Source organism: Sapajus apella, unplaced genomic scaffold (assembly GCF_009761245.1).
Source record: "Sapajus apella isolate SASKATOON/1434 unplaced genomic scaffold, GSC_monkey_1.0 scaffold162, whole genome shotgun sequence".
In the NCBI taxonomy this organism is placed as follows: Eukaryota; Metazoa; Chordata; class Mammalia; order Primates; family Cebidae; genus Sapajus; species Sapajus apella.
Genome location: NW_022437102.1, coordinates 1630251 through 1648852, shown reverse-complemented (window position 1 = coordinate 1648852; position 18602 = coordinate 1630251). Strand labels below are relative to the sequence as shown.

General features: G+C 47.4%; 1 protein-coding gene across 4 annotated transcripts in view; it reads right to left on the bottom strand.

Annotated features, from left to right (window-relative positions):
• Positions 1-18602, bottom strand: part of SYN3 (synapsin III) — a 493528-nt gene that overhangs the window by 426898 nt on the left and 48028 nt on the right. For 3 of the 4 annotated variants that reach the window (XM_032266914.1, XM_032266917.1, XM_032266916.1), the window contains exon 2: positions 17636-18105. In XM_032266914.1, the coding sequence (XP_032122805.1) occupies positions 17636-17946 (311 nt within the window). In that variant the 5' untranslated portion in view covers positions 17947-18105. The remainder of the gene's footprint in view (positions 1-17635; positions 18106-18602) is intronic. The other variant, XM_032266915.1, reaches the window with a different exon arrangement.

The window sequence follows — 18602 nt, the reverse complement described above, 5'->3', positions numbered from 1 at the left end:
TCCAAGATCCCCATGAGTGATATCTACTCTGTTGAGTTTTCCTGATAGCACCCCTTCCCTGGCTGGGCTGAGTGTCCTCCCTTGGTTCCTACAGCACAGTGCACTTACAGCCATTCCAGCCCTTACCACTCCACATTGTCATTATGCATCACTTATCTGTCCTCTGCCCGCAAACATCTAGTCTATAAGCTCCTGGAAACTAGAAACTGAGTCTCAATGCTCAATGTGTCTCCAGTATCCGGCATTATGAGCTATGGCCGAGGACATAGGCTTAACAAATGTTCGCTGACCGGGTAAACAAACACTGTCTGTAGGGTGGCCTTTCCTGGAGACACTTGACTGCCATCTACTGGCACACCTTTGTAATAAATTTACAGGTCTACAGCCATTGCAATGTGGGGGCACATTCTGAGGCCAACCTGCACAACTGGCAGCCCTAAACTTGATTCTAACCTGGAACCCCGAAGCACTGTGCACTACTACCAATACCACCCAAGCAGCTGTGGTCTCAATGGGGCCTCACCTTCCCAGGAGAAACATTTGTTTTGCCCATCTCTGGAATGTTTACTGCAGGGCCTGGCAGACAGACTGGGGTTGAAGCCGAGGGTCAGGCAGTCCATCCCCCTGCCTGGCTGCAAGTCAGAAGTCTGTCTCCTGATGGGCCACACAGACTGCTGCCTCCTTGCCGGGGGCTCATTCAGGCTTGAGCCACCTCTGAACGGTTCTGTCTGGCAGAGGGAAGAGTAGGGATGGTCTGGAATTCTAGATGCCTTTGGGGGCTGGGGTTGCTGCCTCTGTAATTGACTGGCTGTTTGACCTCAGGCAAAATGGATGGACCCGCTGGGCCTAAGGGCTTTGTCTCTCATGGCTGTCTCCTCCTCATGCCTTCATATGTTCAATCTCATAACGAGCTCCTTTAATACCTCAGCCAATCAATCAAATTCTTGGCCTGGGAAAGAAGGTAGGGGGAGCTCTGGATTCCACGAAGATTCTGTCTCTGTGGGTGGTCTCATATTTTACTGCCACATCTGAGGCCCCAGGAGGAAGAATATCATAAAACTGGTGCTGCCTGGGGTGGGAAATCCCTAGTTGGGGGAGGTGGGATGTGTGTACAAGAGAGACTGATGAGGAATGGGTACGGGATTCTTTTGTGGCTGCAGCAGGGGCAGAAGGAGAATTGGTACAAACAGGATCTAACTGTGTTCAAACAGGCCTTTTTTTTTTCCCAAAAAATTGATCCTGTATGTAGAGTCAATGCAGCCAGGGATTGGTGATGTCCTCCCAAGGAAGGAGAGGTCAGGAGTATGCTGTCCCAGGCATAGCTGTCTCTCCACAGGTCACCCTTACAGGGGCTAGGCTGGAGATAGAGATTTTCATGTTCCTGATGCAACATGTCAGTTGCTGATTTGTGACCCAGGCAGACGCAGGGGAGAGAGCCAATCGGCTGTGCAGGAAATGGTTAAAGGCAAAACACTCAGGCTTTTCTAGTTAGCCAGAGAGTCACGTGGCAGGCTGGATGGGCAGAGGTGTAGCAGAAGACAGACCTTGGAACAGAGAGGGACCCAAGATCTGATTCTAGCTCCATTATTTTCTCCTGAGAATAGCTCACCCTCCTGGCACCATCCCACTGCCAGATAGAGAGAATCCCCAATGCCCCAAACGATGGTGCAGCCTCTCAGTACTCCATGCAATTAGCCACATCCAGTGAACTAGGAAGGAAAGAAATGCTCCATGAGTAATGAGACTCCCTGCACCTGTATGGGGATCTGCAGAGGTACAAAACTAAGATCCGATAGGGCCCTGAGCCAGAGGATGTGACAAATGATCCCCAACTTTTGCCTCTGAGAACAATAGAGAAGGGGACTTTTGTGGGCAGGATCTGATCCCACAATTCACATCACTTATTCACTCCCTCATTCAATCACTATTGAGCCTTATATGGACTGGGCATCATACCAGGCGTAGGTGTAGATAGAGCAGATATAGTGGCAGATGTAGTGCTTCTTGGAGAGCTTACATGCTCATTAAAAAGACAAAAAGAATTTTTTTAAAAACAGATAAAAAGAATAAGTACTATGGATAACATGCACGACCAGTGTGGGGTGCAGGGGAGATTGGACTTCAGTTGGTAGAACACACTTCTTTAAGACACTGAACATACACAGATAAACCACCTACTATGTGCCAGAGTCTGCAGGCTTTAAGGAAACAAGCACAAAGACAAGATAGCTAGGTCTTCGTCTCAGGGGGCTTTCTATTTAATGGGAGGGACAGACACAAAAATAGAAAATGACCACATTGAGCATTCACACAGAAGTCCCTCTCATCCCACAGAAGCAGCAGCCAACCCAGTCAGAGGGTCAGGGGACACTTTCCTGAGGTCACCATCCAGCCATCCATCCAGTATTTGGTACCCAGTCTTTGCCAGGGGTGCAAAGATTAGTATAGCAGGATCTGGATGTGTGTGTCTGCCAGAAGGACACATGCAAGGGCAAAGGAGGTAGGTATGCCCTGGGGGCACCCAGAAGAATAATGAATTTTCCTGGGTGTGTCCTTTAATGTACAACAGGCACAGAGCAAAAGCCCTGGGTTTGAGTGGGCAGCTCTGGCACCTGCCGCCTGATTGTGGACCAGCCTCTGCTTCCTCTTCTGTAGATGGGGATAAGAAAATCTACTCACAGAGCTATCAACAGGATTAAATGAAGACACAGCTTTAAAGGCCTCTGTAACCTGCCAAGAATGTGCTAGCAAGTGCCCTGCTCCCTGGTGGGCTACAGGGGTGGTACTTGATCTCCCCAGGTAAGGAAGTATGTGAGCACCACTAGCCTTAGAGACAAGCCCAGGTCCCAACCAGCTATTTATTTCCTAGTGCAGCCTCAGGCCAACAGCAACCTTCCTGAACCTTGGTTTCCTTATCTGTAAAAATAAGGACATTACTATACCTGCTGTAAGGATACCATGAATGATACTCCTGACATATGGCAGGTGTTTAATTAATGTTCACCCCTTTCCCTCCTGTGCTTCAACATGATGGGTGGAGGGTCAAGGTCAGCTGGGTATGTCCCTGAGAACATGACAGGTCATTTTCTCTCTCCAAGGGAAGAAGGTGACAGCATCTGCCTTGCTGTAAATGAAACCCTGCTTGGTGTCTAGCATGATGGAGAACTTCCCTATCTAATCCCTACAAGCTCCCCTTCCTCTTCAGCACAGAACTTTAGGATAAACAAAGTCATCAAACACTCACTCCCAGTGACTGCAGGGGACAGGCTAGAATGTTATCTCCCAGTCTCTACCCTTCTCCTCTCAAAAGACACGACAGTGTGTCACCCTCATTCCTACAGATGTCTACAAGTGTTCAACCTTCATTCCACATTTAGAAGGCTACATCATACCTGCAGCAAACAGTTATTGAGCAACTACTAAGGGCCCAATAGGGGAAATGCCCATAGGAAAGGTAATAGTCTAAAAGGTAATTCACACCAAGGTGCAAGTGACAAACATCTGATCATTCCAGAAAAGGGTTTTTGATGGCATAAGGAGGATGTTAAGGGGATCATGGGGATATTGTATGTCTTGTTTGGGAAGGGAATTTGGAGCCTGTCAAAGTGAAAAGTGCAGAGCACCCAAAGAGAGGCTGAGAGCAGTTGTTATCCATTTGTCCACCCACCTACCCACCTATCCATCCATCCATCCATCCGTCCACATATCCATCCATCCATCTGTCCATCCAACTATCCATCCACCCACCCACACACCCACACACCCATCTACCCATCCATTTGCCCATCTATCCACATATCCATCTAGGATATATTCTATTCTCAGCACTGTGCTAGGTAGGTCCTTGGAATTGCACTGAACAAAATAGCCCCCTTCCCATCCTGGTGTTTACTGTCTAGCCAGGAAAGAGTCCCAGAAGAGGAACTAGACCAAATAGTTACTCTGACTCCTGTCTTCTTTATCAGAAGTTGCCAACTAGTAGACCCCATAGAATCCACAGTCTTGTTTTGTTGCACTTAAATTGTATACTTTTACTTTTAAAATAGAACATTCGCTCAGTACTTTAGGAGGCTGAGGTGGGCAGATTACTTGAGGTGGGGAGTTCGAGACCAGGCTGCCTAACACAGTGAAACCACATCTCTACTAAAAATACAAAACAATTAGCCGACGTGGTGGCCCATGCCTGTAATTCTAGCAACTTGGGAGGCTGAGGCAGAAGAATAGCTTACACTCGGGAGGCAGAGGTTGCAGTGAGCTGAGCTTGCACCACTGCACTCCAACCTGAGCAACAGACTGAGACTCTATATAAAAAATAAAATAGAACATTCAGATAAAAAGTCAGGTTTCTGACTTTCCTTGAAAATCAATAACTCGACAACACCAGGCCCTTATTCCCACATAGTAAAAACTGGCTGCGTGGCCCGCAGCTGCTGCCTCAGAGCGGGCATCAGTTCTCTGGCCCAACACAGTTCCCACTGCTCCCCGTCAACTCTGCAACCGAAGCCAAGTGGCAGATAACATTTGTCATAGAGCCTATGCTGCTGTTTTTCTTAGAGCAGGGAAATATTTCTCTATGCCTGTGCTTTTTCCTACCACCTGCCCCTTCACTCACTGACTGATTGGTCCCCTATGAGCAGCTGCATAGGCAACCCCTAATTTTGCTAAGCCTATTCTGAAGATTGCAATTAGCTCAGTGCAAATCTTCAGGAAACCCACACTCCTGTCCCTCCTGCAAATCCAGGGCAGGAAGTCAGAAAAATGGAAATGAAGCACCATCCCTTCTCCTGCCATCACAGATGGCTTCTTTCCTGTAGAGGATGCATGTCCCAGGCAGGATTCCACAGGCCCCAGGGCTTCCTAGACATTCTGTAATGAGGCTGGCATCTGCCCAGAGCCCTGCCTCCCCCAGGGCAAGACTGTTATTCAGGCAGAAATCTACTCCACCCCAGGAGTAGCTATTGCTCAAGAAGACCCGTGAATCCGGGGGACTCTTTGGAAAGAAGGTCACTTGAAGGGCCTGAACCAGAAAGCCAAGTTGTAGAGGATAAAGCAAGACTCACAAGTGAAATGATTAAACTCCTCAGAGTTTGCCCAAGGCAAGGGCATGAGAAGTGACTAGAGAAGACATCAGGGAAAAAATAAAAGGCTTCAGGTCCAAGCCTCCTTTTTAAAGGCTTGTAGCCTGGCCCCGTTATTTTTCCCAAATGGGTAGCCAAGCTGTGTCTGAACACCTGCAAGTGACAGGGAGCTTACTCCCTCACCAGGCAGCCTACTCGGTCTCTGGATGACTTTGCCAGTTAGATGAATTTTCTGTATATTGAGCTGAAATATATCTCCCTCTTTGTTTTCCCCCATTGGTTCCAGTTCTACCAGGTGGGAGCCTCATGAAATAAGTCCTCTAGCTTGGGGGATTCTAAACTTGGCTCTACATCATTTAAAAAATTCATCTCCTGAGCTCCAGTCTAGATACTCTGATTCCATCACCATAGGGGGATATCTCCATGTGCCCTGTCCTATATCCATTCTGCCTTCTTCTGGTAACAGCAGCTCTATTTGTATTTGCACTGGTGGAAGCAAGCCTTCTTTTTGTGCAGTCCTGGTGGGACTGTCCCAAAGTGCCTGCAGAGCAAGGAGTGGAACAAGCTGGGCTTGTTCTTCCCCAGGAATTTGATTTTTGAACAGAGAGAAACAAGGATGAAAGCAAGTAGGAGCTGATTTATCTCGAGATTGTTTCTACCACCTAGATCTGTAAAGGGGCCCAGGGATCCAGGGACCCAACAGCCTCATCTTTCTGACACTCAGGTCTTCTTATTTTTCTTTGCTTCTGGGAGCTTCCCCACACATTTTCAATAAAACTCTATTTCGTCTAAGTCGGCCAAAGTCATTTTTCATGCAAAGGACTGTATCCAACACAGATGGGGTGTAGGTGGTGTCTGGGAATCTTAATGTCATTGTGATGGAAAGTCTTTTGGGGGCCATGCTCTTTGTCCATCCTCACTGTTTCACATAGAAACAGAGACCAGAGAAGAAGGTGCCCCCTTAGCACCAGCCCCAAGGTCCCACAGCATCTGCAGAGTTCTTTAGAAAGGCACTCAAGACAGAAGTTTAGGAAGAAACAGCACCCATCAAATTTCTCCTACACTCTCTTCTGCTCAATGACATTTCTCCCAGATTTTCTAGCCCCAGTTTCCGAGGGTGAAACTCTCCCCTAAGACTCCACCAGGGCGGGGGTAACGGCTCTTCACTGTTCCCCCCTCCCCCGCAAAGAGCTGGGTAGGAAGCAGTAGGGGCACAAGGCGGCTGGATTGGACGGCATGAAGACCTCACGGAGAGGGGTCAGCACTTGAAAAATTCCTCAAGTCAAAGGGCTCGGGGCTTGGGTGCCGCACAAGGCCCTCACTGTGTGCACATTGTCTCCCTGATAAAAGGGGCCGGGCCTGGGAAAACGGAGCCGTCTCCAGGCAACGGGGTAGGCTGTTGAGGAATGCCCAGGACCCCTCCCTCCCCCAGACTCCAGGGCCAGGACAGCAAGGGGGTAGGGAGGGGCAAGGGGTACAGTGTGGGTGCCCAGAGGAAAAGGAATGAAGTCCAGAGCCACTCCAGGTGGTGTTGGGTGGTGTGTTTGAGTCATGGAATGAAGCAAGCAGAAAGTGACAAAACTCTTTTCATTAGGCCCTCAGCCCCTCCAGCCATCCCAGAAACCCCTTCACTTCCCCAAACAAACAGGCAGGGCCTGCCCTTGTTCAAGGAGAGCCTTAAGGGTAGGGGAAGGTGGAGAGAGGCACAAGGAGTTTGTTCCCCAGAGCCAACTGTCTTCAACAGAGAGTTGTGTGTCTCCACTCTAAGCCTCTCAACCAACTCTAGGAGGAGGGGACTGACTTGGAGTCCACACCTCATCCTCACAGTAGAGGGACTGCCAGCCCGCCAGGATCTCGACACCCTCCTCCAGAGCTTCTGGAAGACGGCCCTCCAGCACACCCAGCTGAGCTGCGAAGCAGGCCAAGTGGCTTCCTTCCCCCTGGCTTCCACAACAATTATATTCACAAGCAATTAGTAATTGCAATTAATTGTTAATAACAGTTTCATTTCAGGGCCTCTTAGGACCACCTAAGCCATGTACCAGCTCCACCTATGCCATTATTTCTAATCTTTCCAGTTCTCCTTTCAAGAAGATGATCCATGACCCTGCCTTCCTGCTGAGGAATGTGAGGTTCGTAGGTTGTGTTTGCCCAAGGTCACATAACTAAGAAGGAAAACAGGGACCAGAGCCCACAGTACCCAGGCCATCTGGCTCTGGGCTGTCCCTTCGACTTTGCTCCCTCCCTGCTGGTGACACACAGTCCTTGTCACAGGCAGGGAAAGCGGCTCTCTGTGAATGGGGTCAATAGGGGGATCTGGTTTGGCTCTTCCCAGCCAGAAAGCGAGGAAGCTGTAAGGTCAGCCTCTCACTGGCCCCGTGGTAGCAGGGCCAGTAGTGTCTCTTGTTGCTGCCCTCCATAAGCAGAGAGGCCAGATGAAATCCAGGATATCCATTTAAATTTGAATTTCCAAAGAACAATGCAACATTTTGCAGTATAAGACCATCGTAAATATTGCATGGGATAGACTTAGACTCATTCATTGTCTATCTAAGTGTTAACTGGGTGTCCTGTATTTTTATTTGCTAAATCTGACAAGCCTACCCTTAAGCCACCGCTGGTGGTGCCAGCTCTGAGTTCACCTCCCATCCTTCTTCCAGGTAGCACAGGTAGATGAGAAATGTCCTGATCACCACAGGGCTGATTAAGCCCACTGCAGTCCTCACAGGGACACACCAAGACACCCTGCAGTCCTCATGCCTTCAATCAAAGCAGCCTAAAGCAGTTTGGCCTCTAAAAGGAAAGGGTAGCCTCAAGTTACCAGCTGTGCCAGAGGGAGGAGGGGAAGCCTTGGAAATAACATGGAAGTATCAGATATTCTCCCTGAATTCCAGGGCAACTGAATAATTTCTAGGACTCTCTTCTAGGCATCCTCAATCCTGAACTTTCCTTTAATAACAGTAACAGCATCTATTCAAGAGCATCTATTCATTCATTCCTCAAATCATCCATCGATCCCAACCTCCCATCCATCTATCCTAGCCAGGCATTGTGCAAGGCTCTGAGGGTCAGTGGTTGCATAGGGAGGGCATAAACTCTGCCCTTGGGAAGCTTATATGGGTAAGACCAAACACAGTCACAGGTAAACTAAGCACCTACATTGAAAAACAGCCATGGCAGAGAGGAACTCAGCATTCTTACTGGACACTCATAACATCCCTGTGAAGTTAGAGGTAGAGGAAGGTGGTGGCATTGAGATCCCACTTTACAGACAAGGAAACTGAGGCTCCAAAAGGTACAGCATCTTGGCCAAGGCCACAGAGATAGTTAGTGGCTAGGACTTCAAGCCCACACTGCCACCTGTCAGCCTAGAGTTCTCTTGAGTATTATCTTCTTTCCCATTTAACTGTCTTGGGAATCATGTCTGACATGTGTTAGGAAATCACATCTTTAATACCAAAACACAGGGGAAAGAACAGAAAAGATCTCGCCTGAGATCCTTGGCACTTTAAAAAGAGGAAAATATTCTATGCACATCCAGGGACAATTTCTGTAAAAGGTCCAATCTGTAAACCTGAGCTCATAAGTGTGTGTATGGCTAACGGAATTCCCTTCTCCCTGGGCACCTTTAATGTTTTGGCTGCCTGGAGGGCTCTGGCAGGGTGGGGCTGCCTGGCTGGAGGTGGGGTGCCTTCCTCCGAGGGTGAGGTCACTGGAATCCTGTGCTTGGCTCTGCACTGTAACATGGAGTGCTGCCGCCCATTGCCTCATACTGCTATCAAACGCTGGGTGTGTGGGGGTTGTGAGGCCCCAGGGTCCTGCTCCCTGAGGCCAACGGCCTCAGGAGTAGCACAGGAGGGGCTGAGCTTCAGGTGGGAGTAATCAGGGAATGGCATAAGAACTATAGTGGCCAGGCTGGTCCTTTGGATGGGCCTGAGCCAGATCCTAGCCATTGAACCCCTGGTCCGGGGCAGTACACAGATACTTGCCAAAAAATGATGATGTAGACATGACCCCATCCTCAAAGAGCTCTGTCATTCATGTGTTTGTTCAGTCACTTGACCAACACTCTTCAGTATCTATCGCGTGCTACACACTGAAGCCCTAGCAGTGGTCAACGGGAGGGTGGCACCATTAGAAATTCCTTTGAAGGAATGAGTCCAGTTCAAGTCCCAGCCCAGCCCTGCTTCTGTTTTGTCTCCTTGAGATGGTGCATGGTTTCTCTATGCTCTGCCCCCCTCACCTTTAAATGAGCCAACAGTCAACTCTTGCTCATTGCCAAATGCTTAACAACTAGTTCTCTGGATGGATGAAAAAGCCCTGCTTTCTAGCATTTGCCAATTTCCACAGTGTAAATGCTCCCACAACAGCCAACTGATTTTCTGCTGGACTGAGTCAAGGTAAGAGGGAAAAAGAGAATTTTAAGAATGCCACCAATGTCCTTCTTCGGTTTCATCATCACACTCCCAATCTTGCCATTGCCAATATCGCACCACCTCCCAAATTCCTCATTCAGTGGACAGATATTTCCTTGTACCTATTATCTACCCTGTTCTAGGCATGGGCAAATACCAACACCAAGTAGAAGTGGGTGGGCAGGTAATGGTGGAGGGCACACAGGTGATGATCATACAGCGTAATAACTCTTGGAAAACCTAGAAATGCACAAGGTGATTAACAATGGGTATCAATAATCCTTGTTTAGTAGGAAGGTATAGTCTGATATTCCCTTCACTGGATGTGATGGATGGTAGCTGAGGAGGGTTTCAAACCAAGGACACCCTTTTCATTTTTTCCCCAACAAATAAAAGAAAAAAGAAACCATTGGAAAGGGTGGGGAATAAAAGCGAAGATAACAATAGATCATTGCGGAAATGGAATAGCAGATATTCAGAGAACAAGGCTGCCAGCGGAGGAAGAGGACAGGAGAGTCAGGGCTCCAGAGACTGACCACCTGGGGAGGACTGCGGTGGGCTGGGTAGGAACAGCTTCTATTCACCACTCCAACACTCCTCCCTGCTTTATCGAAGCTTCAGAAACCTTGTGGGATAAACTGAGGGCAGGGAGGTACACCAACTCCGCCTGCTTATGTCTTTTTTATTTTTGGGGTCATGTTAAATGTTTTCATTTTGAAAACCAAACCTAGGATTCTGGTAAACTCTACAGGAACAGTAAAAAAGTCTCTCCACCCTCTCTCTCTTTTTTTTTTTTTTTGAGACAGAGTCTAGCCCTGTCACCCAGACTGGAGTGCAATGGTGTGATCTCAGCTCACTGCAACCTCCACCTCCCAGGTTCAAGCAATTCTCCTGCCTCAGCCTCCCGAGTAGCTGGGATTATAGGAGTGCACCATCACACCCAGCTAAATTTTTGTATCTTTTGTGATCTTGTGTGATCTGCCCACCTTGTCCTCCCAAAGTGCTCGGATTACAGGCATGAACCACTGCACCCGGCTCACTGTCCTTTTTAAACACAATTTCAAATAGCAGCCTTACAATGACTGTGGCATCCTGGTAAGTAAAGAGTCAAGATTTTATATGGAAGTGAATAAAAATAGAAACTCCTCCACTGTGTGTTCTATGTTACTTATGCCTAAGGTGAGGTGAGTTTCAGACTCCATTATGCACAGTACAAGTTATCCTGCTTGGACTAGGGTAAGGCAATGACATATGCTAACTGAACAGCTATTGTATGTTGAGCTCCAGGGATATCAAGAAGAGTAAGAGACCGGCCTTGTTCTTGCAGAAGAGACAATCATAATACAGATGCAGCGTAGTATGTACGCCTATAGCACAATGAAGTATGTTTTAAGTTATACAAAGAGGATCAATATTAACACTGTTGGCAGTGTGGGGTATGCCAGGGAAGACTTCTCAGAAGAGGGGACACCTGAGCAGGATTTCAAAATGAATGGAAACTGGCCAGGTGTACAAGACAGGGCAGGGTATTCCAGGTAACAGGGAACAGAATGTACTAAGGCGAAAAGGTGTTTGAGAACTACAAGCTGTTTACTCTTACTGCAGAATAAACAGTACAAGGCCAGGCATGGTGGCTCACACCTGTAATCCCAGTACTCTGGGTGGCTGAGGCAGGCAGATCACCTGAGGTCAGGAGTTTGAGATCAACCTGGCCAACATGGTGAAACCTCGTCTCTACTAAAAATACAAAAATTAGCTGGGTGTGGTGGTCCATGCCTGTAATTCCAGATACCCAGGAGGCTGGGGTATAAGAATCGCTTGAACCCTGGAGATGGAGGTTGCAGTGAGCCGAGATTGCACCACTGCACTCCAGCCTAGGCAACAGAGTGATACTCTGTACCTAAAAAACAAAAGAAAAACAAACAACAGCACAGGAAGCAGAGCTAGAGGCAGAACTAGACGTAAGTCAGGGCAGGCATGCTTATGACTTTGACCTTGAGGGCAACGATTCCCCACCACAGGATTATATTAATAAAAGCAGATCCATGGGGAGGGGGCAGACAGGAGCAAAGTGTAACTGGTCAGATTTGTGTTTCAGAAAGATGACCCTTGGGTGGTCACACGGAAGGTAACCAGGAGGTGAACTCAAGATAGGTTTCAGACAAGGAGCTGCTAGAAAATTCTAGGCAAGAGAAGCAGTGGAATGGCAGTGGGACTGAAAAGAACTGAGTTTGGTATCAATTAATTGTAATTCTCTTTACCCTTGTGGTTCTCTAAACCGACAGATCAGGCCGGGCACGGTGGCTCACACTTGTAATTCCAGCACTTTGGGAAGCCAAGGTGGGAGGATCGCTTTGGGAGGATAATTTCAGCCATGGAGTTCAAGACCAGTCTAGGCAATACAGTGAAACCTCATCTCATTTAAAAACAAACAAATGCCGATTGTCCCCCCCACCCCATCCCAAAGGAGAGCATCACCTTTAGCTCAGACCTATCCAGAGCCAGGCCTTATACCCTTGCCTAGCCAGGCTCAACCTCCTCAGGCACCCCTAACAGGATCTGTAAATGCCTGGCTATGAGTTCTCTCAGCAAAGAGCTTTGGGACTAGAGACCCTTTATTTCTCCTGAAGACGAAAGGTCTTTCTCCAGCTCACTAGCCAGGTTTCGGATTGTCCTCAGGGGACCCAGGCTGGCTTGGAGTCTACAAACTGGACACACCAGGGGAGAAGAGTGGTATCCTGCAATTCCCCCACCTGTCCACAACGAAACCTGATTCTACCAGAAGGCCCTCGACCAGGAATGGGAAGACAGAGAAATGTCTGCCTTCCTGAGAACGGCTGACAAGGGTAGAAAGGGGGCAGCATCATTGTCCCTGTTGGGGTGAGGGCGGGTTCACTCTCCGTCCAGGCGGCAGCTCCTCTCCCCCTCATTATCATCTGAAAGGGGAACGAAGGGGGCCCTATGAGCTGGCTGCTTCCCTTTAACCACTTCCTCCCCTGGGAGACAGCTCACACAGTGCAGGAAGGGTTGGGGAGGGGGCTTGCCCAGAGGCACCCAGGCTCTGCAGAATCGCCCAGGCATTGCAGGGATGCCCCGCCACCTGCTGGCCGCTCCTGGTGCCAGGGGACAGGCATTGTTCCAGGATTATTCAGGGCAGAACTGAGACTCTAAGGCAGCCAGCATCAATTTGGAGAAAGCTAGGAAGACATTGAGATTCAGAAAGGTTAGGAAGTTCATGAAGAATTTAGGATGGAGTTCTGTAGGAGAAGCTGATGTGTTGGTGGTAGGAGGTCTCTGTCACAAACATCTAATAATTGCAGGGCCAACTGCCAGGTGAGTTAATGAGTCTTAGTTTCTTACTTCTCCACTTTTTCACCTACTGAGGGGCAAAAAGAACACCATAAACCAAACTTTGTCAGGTCCTAATTAAGTGTGGGCATAGGACGTACAATTAAAACATACTAGGAAAAACTCCTCTGGCCAAAGCAGTGTCCTCACCAGTGCACATAGCTTAAAATTTACACACTGGTCCTTCCTGTGAATTAGGGAGGCTGAATACCAAAGTCAAAATTCAAATGTTATGGCTGAGGCCATTCATTGCATTTCAACCTCATTCACTATTCCCCTACCCTACTGTACACTATGTACACCACATGAACACTGGAGGAACAGAGATTAGTAAGACCCAACTTTATCACCCAGGAGCTACAGGGAAGTGACCAACAGACCAAAGGGTGAAATAAATAGCACAATGGGATAAATCCTAATCCAGACTGCCCAGTATTTGGCATGAAGAAATTAAACAGGCAGGTCTACAAGGGGCTACTATTAAGATGATTAATGTTGCATAGGAAGGGTCACACTTAACACAGCACTTACTGTCTACAAGGCACATCCTATGCACTGTTATACTAACTCAGATCTTAACCCTACTTACTATATTAACTCTATGACATAGGTACTATCATTGTTCCCATTTAGGTGCAGTAACTTACAAAGGTCATAGTTACCTCAGGGTAGAGATGGAATTTGAACCCAGATAACCTAGCTCTGACACCTGTATTCTTAACCACTACACCATACTGCCATTTAAGCTCAACCTCCGTGCAAAGACGTAACTTCCCTGAAAATTGCTGAGCCAGGGATAACAGAGCCAGCAGAGAACACTCAAAATCAAGGTCAAATGTTGGGTTGAAGCGAGATAGAAAACTTCAAGAACAATGCAGGCATTTTGACTATAGGCAGGTGGGCATTGTTCAGGAAGAGGGCCTGGAAGCAACACCCTGGCAGACATCAACCCCTAAGCCCAGAGGCTAAAAGTGATGCTTCACATAAACACATAAGCAGAGACAAACAGTTTCATAATAAATGCCTTTAAGCAAGCAGCAACACCTAAGATGATTCACACTGCATCAGAACAGAAGAGAGGTGATTCACATGACCACTCTAGTTAAGAAGTGGCAATTTCTGAGCAGGTAAGTGAAGACTGACGTCTGAATAGGCTGAACATACTTCAGTGTTGACTGTATATAGAGTATACATTAAAAACTATAAATAGCAAAGCATAGGTTTAATCATTCCCAACCTAAGTTAATGTCTTAAGGAGTGAATGTGCGTGTATACATGCACATTAGACTAACAGAGCATCTGGTATGCTTAGTGAACAGGATGCATTCATTTATTCAGTTAATATGTAGTTACTTGGTGCCTACTGATATGGTTTGACTGTGTACCCACCCAAATCTCATCTTGAATTGTAGTTTCCATAATCTCCATGTGTTGTGGGAGGGACCCAGTGGGGGATAATTGAATTATGAGGACAGTCACCCCCACGCTGCTGTTTTGTGGTAGTGAGTTCTCACAAGAGCTGATGGCTTTAGAAGGGGCTTCCCCCTTCGCTCAGCACTCTTTCATTCTCTCTCTTGCCACCTTCCACCATGATTGTAAGTTTCCTGAGACCTCCCCAGCCATGCTGAGCTGTGAGTCAATTAAACCTCTTTCCTTTATAAATTATCCACTCTCAGGTAGTTCTTTATAGCAGTGTGAGAATGGACTAATACAGTAAATTGGTACCCCAGAGAGTGGAATGCTTCTGTAAAGATACCCGAAAATGTGGAAGCAACTTTGGAACTGGGTGACAGGCAGAGGTTGGAAGAGTTTGGAGGGCTTGGAAGAAGACAGGAAAATGTGGGAAAGTTTGGAACTTCCTAGAGGCTTGGAGGGCTCAGAAGACAGGAAGGCATGGGAAAGTTTGAAACTTCCTAGAGACTTGTCAAATGGTTTTTATCAAAATGCTGATAGTGATATGGAAAATGAAGTCCAGGTTGAGGTGGTCTCATATGGAGATTAAAAACTTGTTGGGAACTGGAATAAAGGTCACTCTTGCTATGCAAAGAGACTAGCAGCATTTGTCCCTGCCCTAGAGATTTGTGGAACTTTGAACTTGAGAGAGATGACTTAGGATATCTGGCAGAAGAATTTCTACACAGCAAAGTATTCAAGAGGAAGCAGAGCATAAAAATTTAATAACTTTGCAGCCTGACAATGTGATAGAAAAGAAAAATCCATTTGCTGGGGAGAAATTCAAGCCCACTGCAGAAATTTGCATAAGCAACAAGGAGCTGAATGTTTATCACCAACACAATGGGGAAAATGTCTCTAGGGCATGTCAGAGATCTTGGGGACAGCCCCTCCCATCACATACCAGGAGGCCTGGGAGGGAAGAATGGTTTCATGGGCTGGGTCCAGGGCCCCCCTCCTGCGTGCAGTCTCAGGACTTGGTTCCCTGTGTCCCAGTCACTTTATCTGTGGCTAAAAGAGGCCAAGGTACAGCTGAGGCCGTTGCTTCAGAGGGTGCAAGTCCCAAGCCTTGGCAGCTTTCACATAGCGTTGGCCCTGCAGATGCACAAAAGTCAGTATTCAGGTTTGGGAACCTCCACCTAGAATTCAGAGGATGTAGGGAAACACTTGGGTGTCCAGGCAGGAGTTTGCTGCAGGAGTGGGGCCCTCATAGAGAACCTCTGCTAGGGCAGTGGAGAAGGGAAATATGAGGTTGGAGCCCCCACACACAGTCCCTACTGGGGCACTGCCTAGTGGAGCTGTAAGAGGGCCCAGCATCCTCCAGACCCCAGAATGGTAGATCCACTGCCAGCTCACACTGTGAGCCTGGAAAAGCTGCAGACACTCAACGCCTGCCTGTGAAAGCAGCTGGGAGGGGGGCTGTATTCTGCAAAGCTATAGGGGTGGAGCTATCCAAGGCCATGGGAGCCCACATCTTGCATCAGTGTTACCTGGATATGAGACATGGAGTCAAAGGAGATTATTTCAGAGCTTTAGGATTTAATTACTGCCTCACTGGATTCTGGACTTGCATGTTTTGGCCAATTTCTCCTACTTGGAATGTGTGTATTTACCCAACGCCTGTATCTCCATTGGGTCTAGGAAGTAACTAACTTGCTTTTAATTTTATAAGCTTCTCAGAGAAAGGGATTTGCCTTGTCTCAGATGAGACTTTGGACTTGGACATTTGGGTTAACACTGGAATGAGTTAAGACTTTGGGAAACTGTTGGAACGGCATGACTGTGTTTTAAAATGTGAGATTTGGGAGGGGCCACGCATGGGATGATATGGTTTGGCTGTATACCCACCCAAATTTCATCTTGAATTGTAGTTCCCATAATCCCCACATGTCATGGGTGGGAAGGACACAAAGGGAGGTAATTGAATCCTGGGGGTAGTTAACACCATGCTGGTGTTCTCATGCATGGTAGTGAGTGAGTTCTCACAAGAGCTGATGGTTTTATATAAGGGGCTTCCTCCTTCACTTGGCACTCATTCATTCTCTCTTCTTCCACCCGGTGAAGAGGTGCCTTTCGCCATGATTGTAAGTTTCCTGAGGCCTCCCCAGTCATGTGGAACTATAAGTCAATTAAACCTCTTTCTTTTATAAATTACCCAGTCTCAGGCAGTTCTTCAAGCAGTATGAGAACGGACTAATACATCTACTATGTGGCCACCTTTGAAGACATGCACATGCAACCCTGTTCTCTATCCCCAAAGGCCATCCATGAGTCCATTGTCAGACTTCTCTGGTTCCCATCCACGTATTCCTCTGCACTGGATGCAACGTTTCCCTGTCTCCACAGTTGGGTTCACCCCCTGAACTGCAATTTCTATGTCTCCAGCTAGACTGATAACATTTATCACCTCTGAGTACCAAACAGCTGGGATAGGGACTTAGTCTCCAAATGCAGCTCCACATAAGCAGGAGCCTGTTCCCTACTATACCCATACATCTCAGCTATGCCTGGCACCTAATCAGTGCTCAGTAAACTACCTGGTAAATGACTGCTGCAGTGATCTTGACACAGGTGTCAGGTCTCTGCTCCTGGGAAGCTTACCAGCTAGGGGGCACTGCCTGAGAAGAGGTTGACAGTGGTCATGTCTGCCCACCTTTGGTGTTCAGAAGACAAGCTCTGGAGCCAGACTGCCAGTACCTGGAAGAGCTATGATGGACACTCAGGCACTCTGATCCCAAGGGCTTGGCATAAGGACTGTGGACTTGTATTGCTTTCTTTTATCCTCATAATAATCTCATTTTATGGGAGGAAGGTGGCTGAGGCTGAAAGGTAAATCTGGCAAGTACCCCCAGATGTAGTTCAGATTTTTAAAGTTCTCCATTGTTAGGAAGGTAATACTGTGAATATATCATATTTTACATAACACTTTCAGTGGGCTCTGAACTGTACTCCATATCAAACACATTCAGATGCTTGCAGCAAATCAAATGAACAAACACACTTAGTATAATTATAGCCTCACTTTCCTGCAGATTAGGCTTTGCTACCAAAAGAATTGCAAAATATTTTCTAGTTTCCAGAGTGTACTGGATACGATATTTGCAGGTGAAGGACTGTGGACTCAAAAATATGAAGCGCTTAGAAGAGAATGTGGCACAAATTAGGTGCTGTGAGCCTAGCATGCAGCAGCTACTTAGTATGTGTTACTTTCCTTCTCTCCAGCCAGGCTCTGATAGCACCTGAGCCTCTCATAGCTCTCCCCTTCTATTTCCCCAAGAGATGAGATAATCCCCACTCCTCTCTTGTCCCAGAAGGCGGTAGCATTTGCAAATTCCTGCTTACCAGTCTGTATGGGCATCATCAATCACCAACAGGATCCTGGGTCTTTGAACAACAGGCGTGGAGGGACCTGGAGGCTCCATTAGCCCTGAGGAAGCCTGAGGGGTCTGCTTCATGGCACTGGAGAGGGAGCTAAAAATGCTGGATCCTGGAGAGGAGAAGGAGGCAGCCAGGGGTTGGGGGTGCCTCCTCTCCATGGCCGGGGAAGCAGGTGAGCTGGTCGAGCTATCTGGGCGTTGCAGGTCCGTCATGTAGCCATTAGGCAGGTTGGCCACGAAGCTGCTGTCAGAGAGACGTCGACGGAGGAAATTCATGGCTGTGGATGGATGGAGACAACTGGCTCCTACCCAGACGTGTGTAGGTGAGGCCCAGAAGACAGGCTGCCAGGTACAGGGAGTGGTAGGACTTTAGCCAGAAGAGCCAGGGGGATTTTGCACAACAAGCAGTCAGCTTTAGCTGCCTTTATTTACCTGCTGGAAATAAGCCAATAAATACATAAGTGGAAATGACCTCCAGCCTCCTTAAGAGCAAACAGATATAGCACTTTCCTGCCCTACTACAGCTGGCAATGTAAATTAGGACATCCTTCTGGAAAGGAATTTGGCAACATGTATTCAGATGATAGCTTTTTAACCTACAATTTCCATTTTCTGGAATTCTATCCCAAAGACAGACTCTAAGTTACAGAAAAAGCTTCATGCACAAATATGTTTATCACATACTATTTACACTAGCAAAACACTGGGAAGTATCTCAACATTCAACCACAGTTTAATAAATAAGTCAACTACAGCACAGTTACCCAATGAACCTTTTGTGGCTATTTTTAAAGGTGTCCTGAAGAAGGGATTTTAGCAACAGAAACAATTTTGTGTTCTAATGATAAATTTAAAAGATAATGATTCAAAATTATAGGAACCAAGTGACTACAAAGATGTACAAGCTGAAAGAATAAAACTTTGGAAATAAA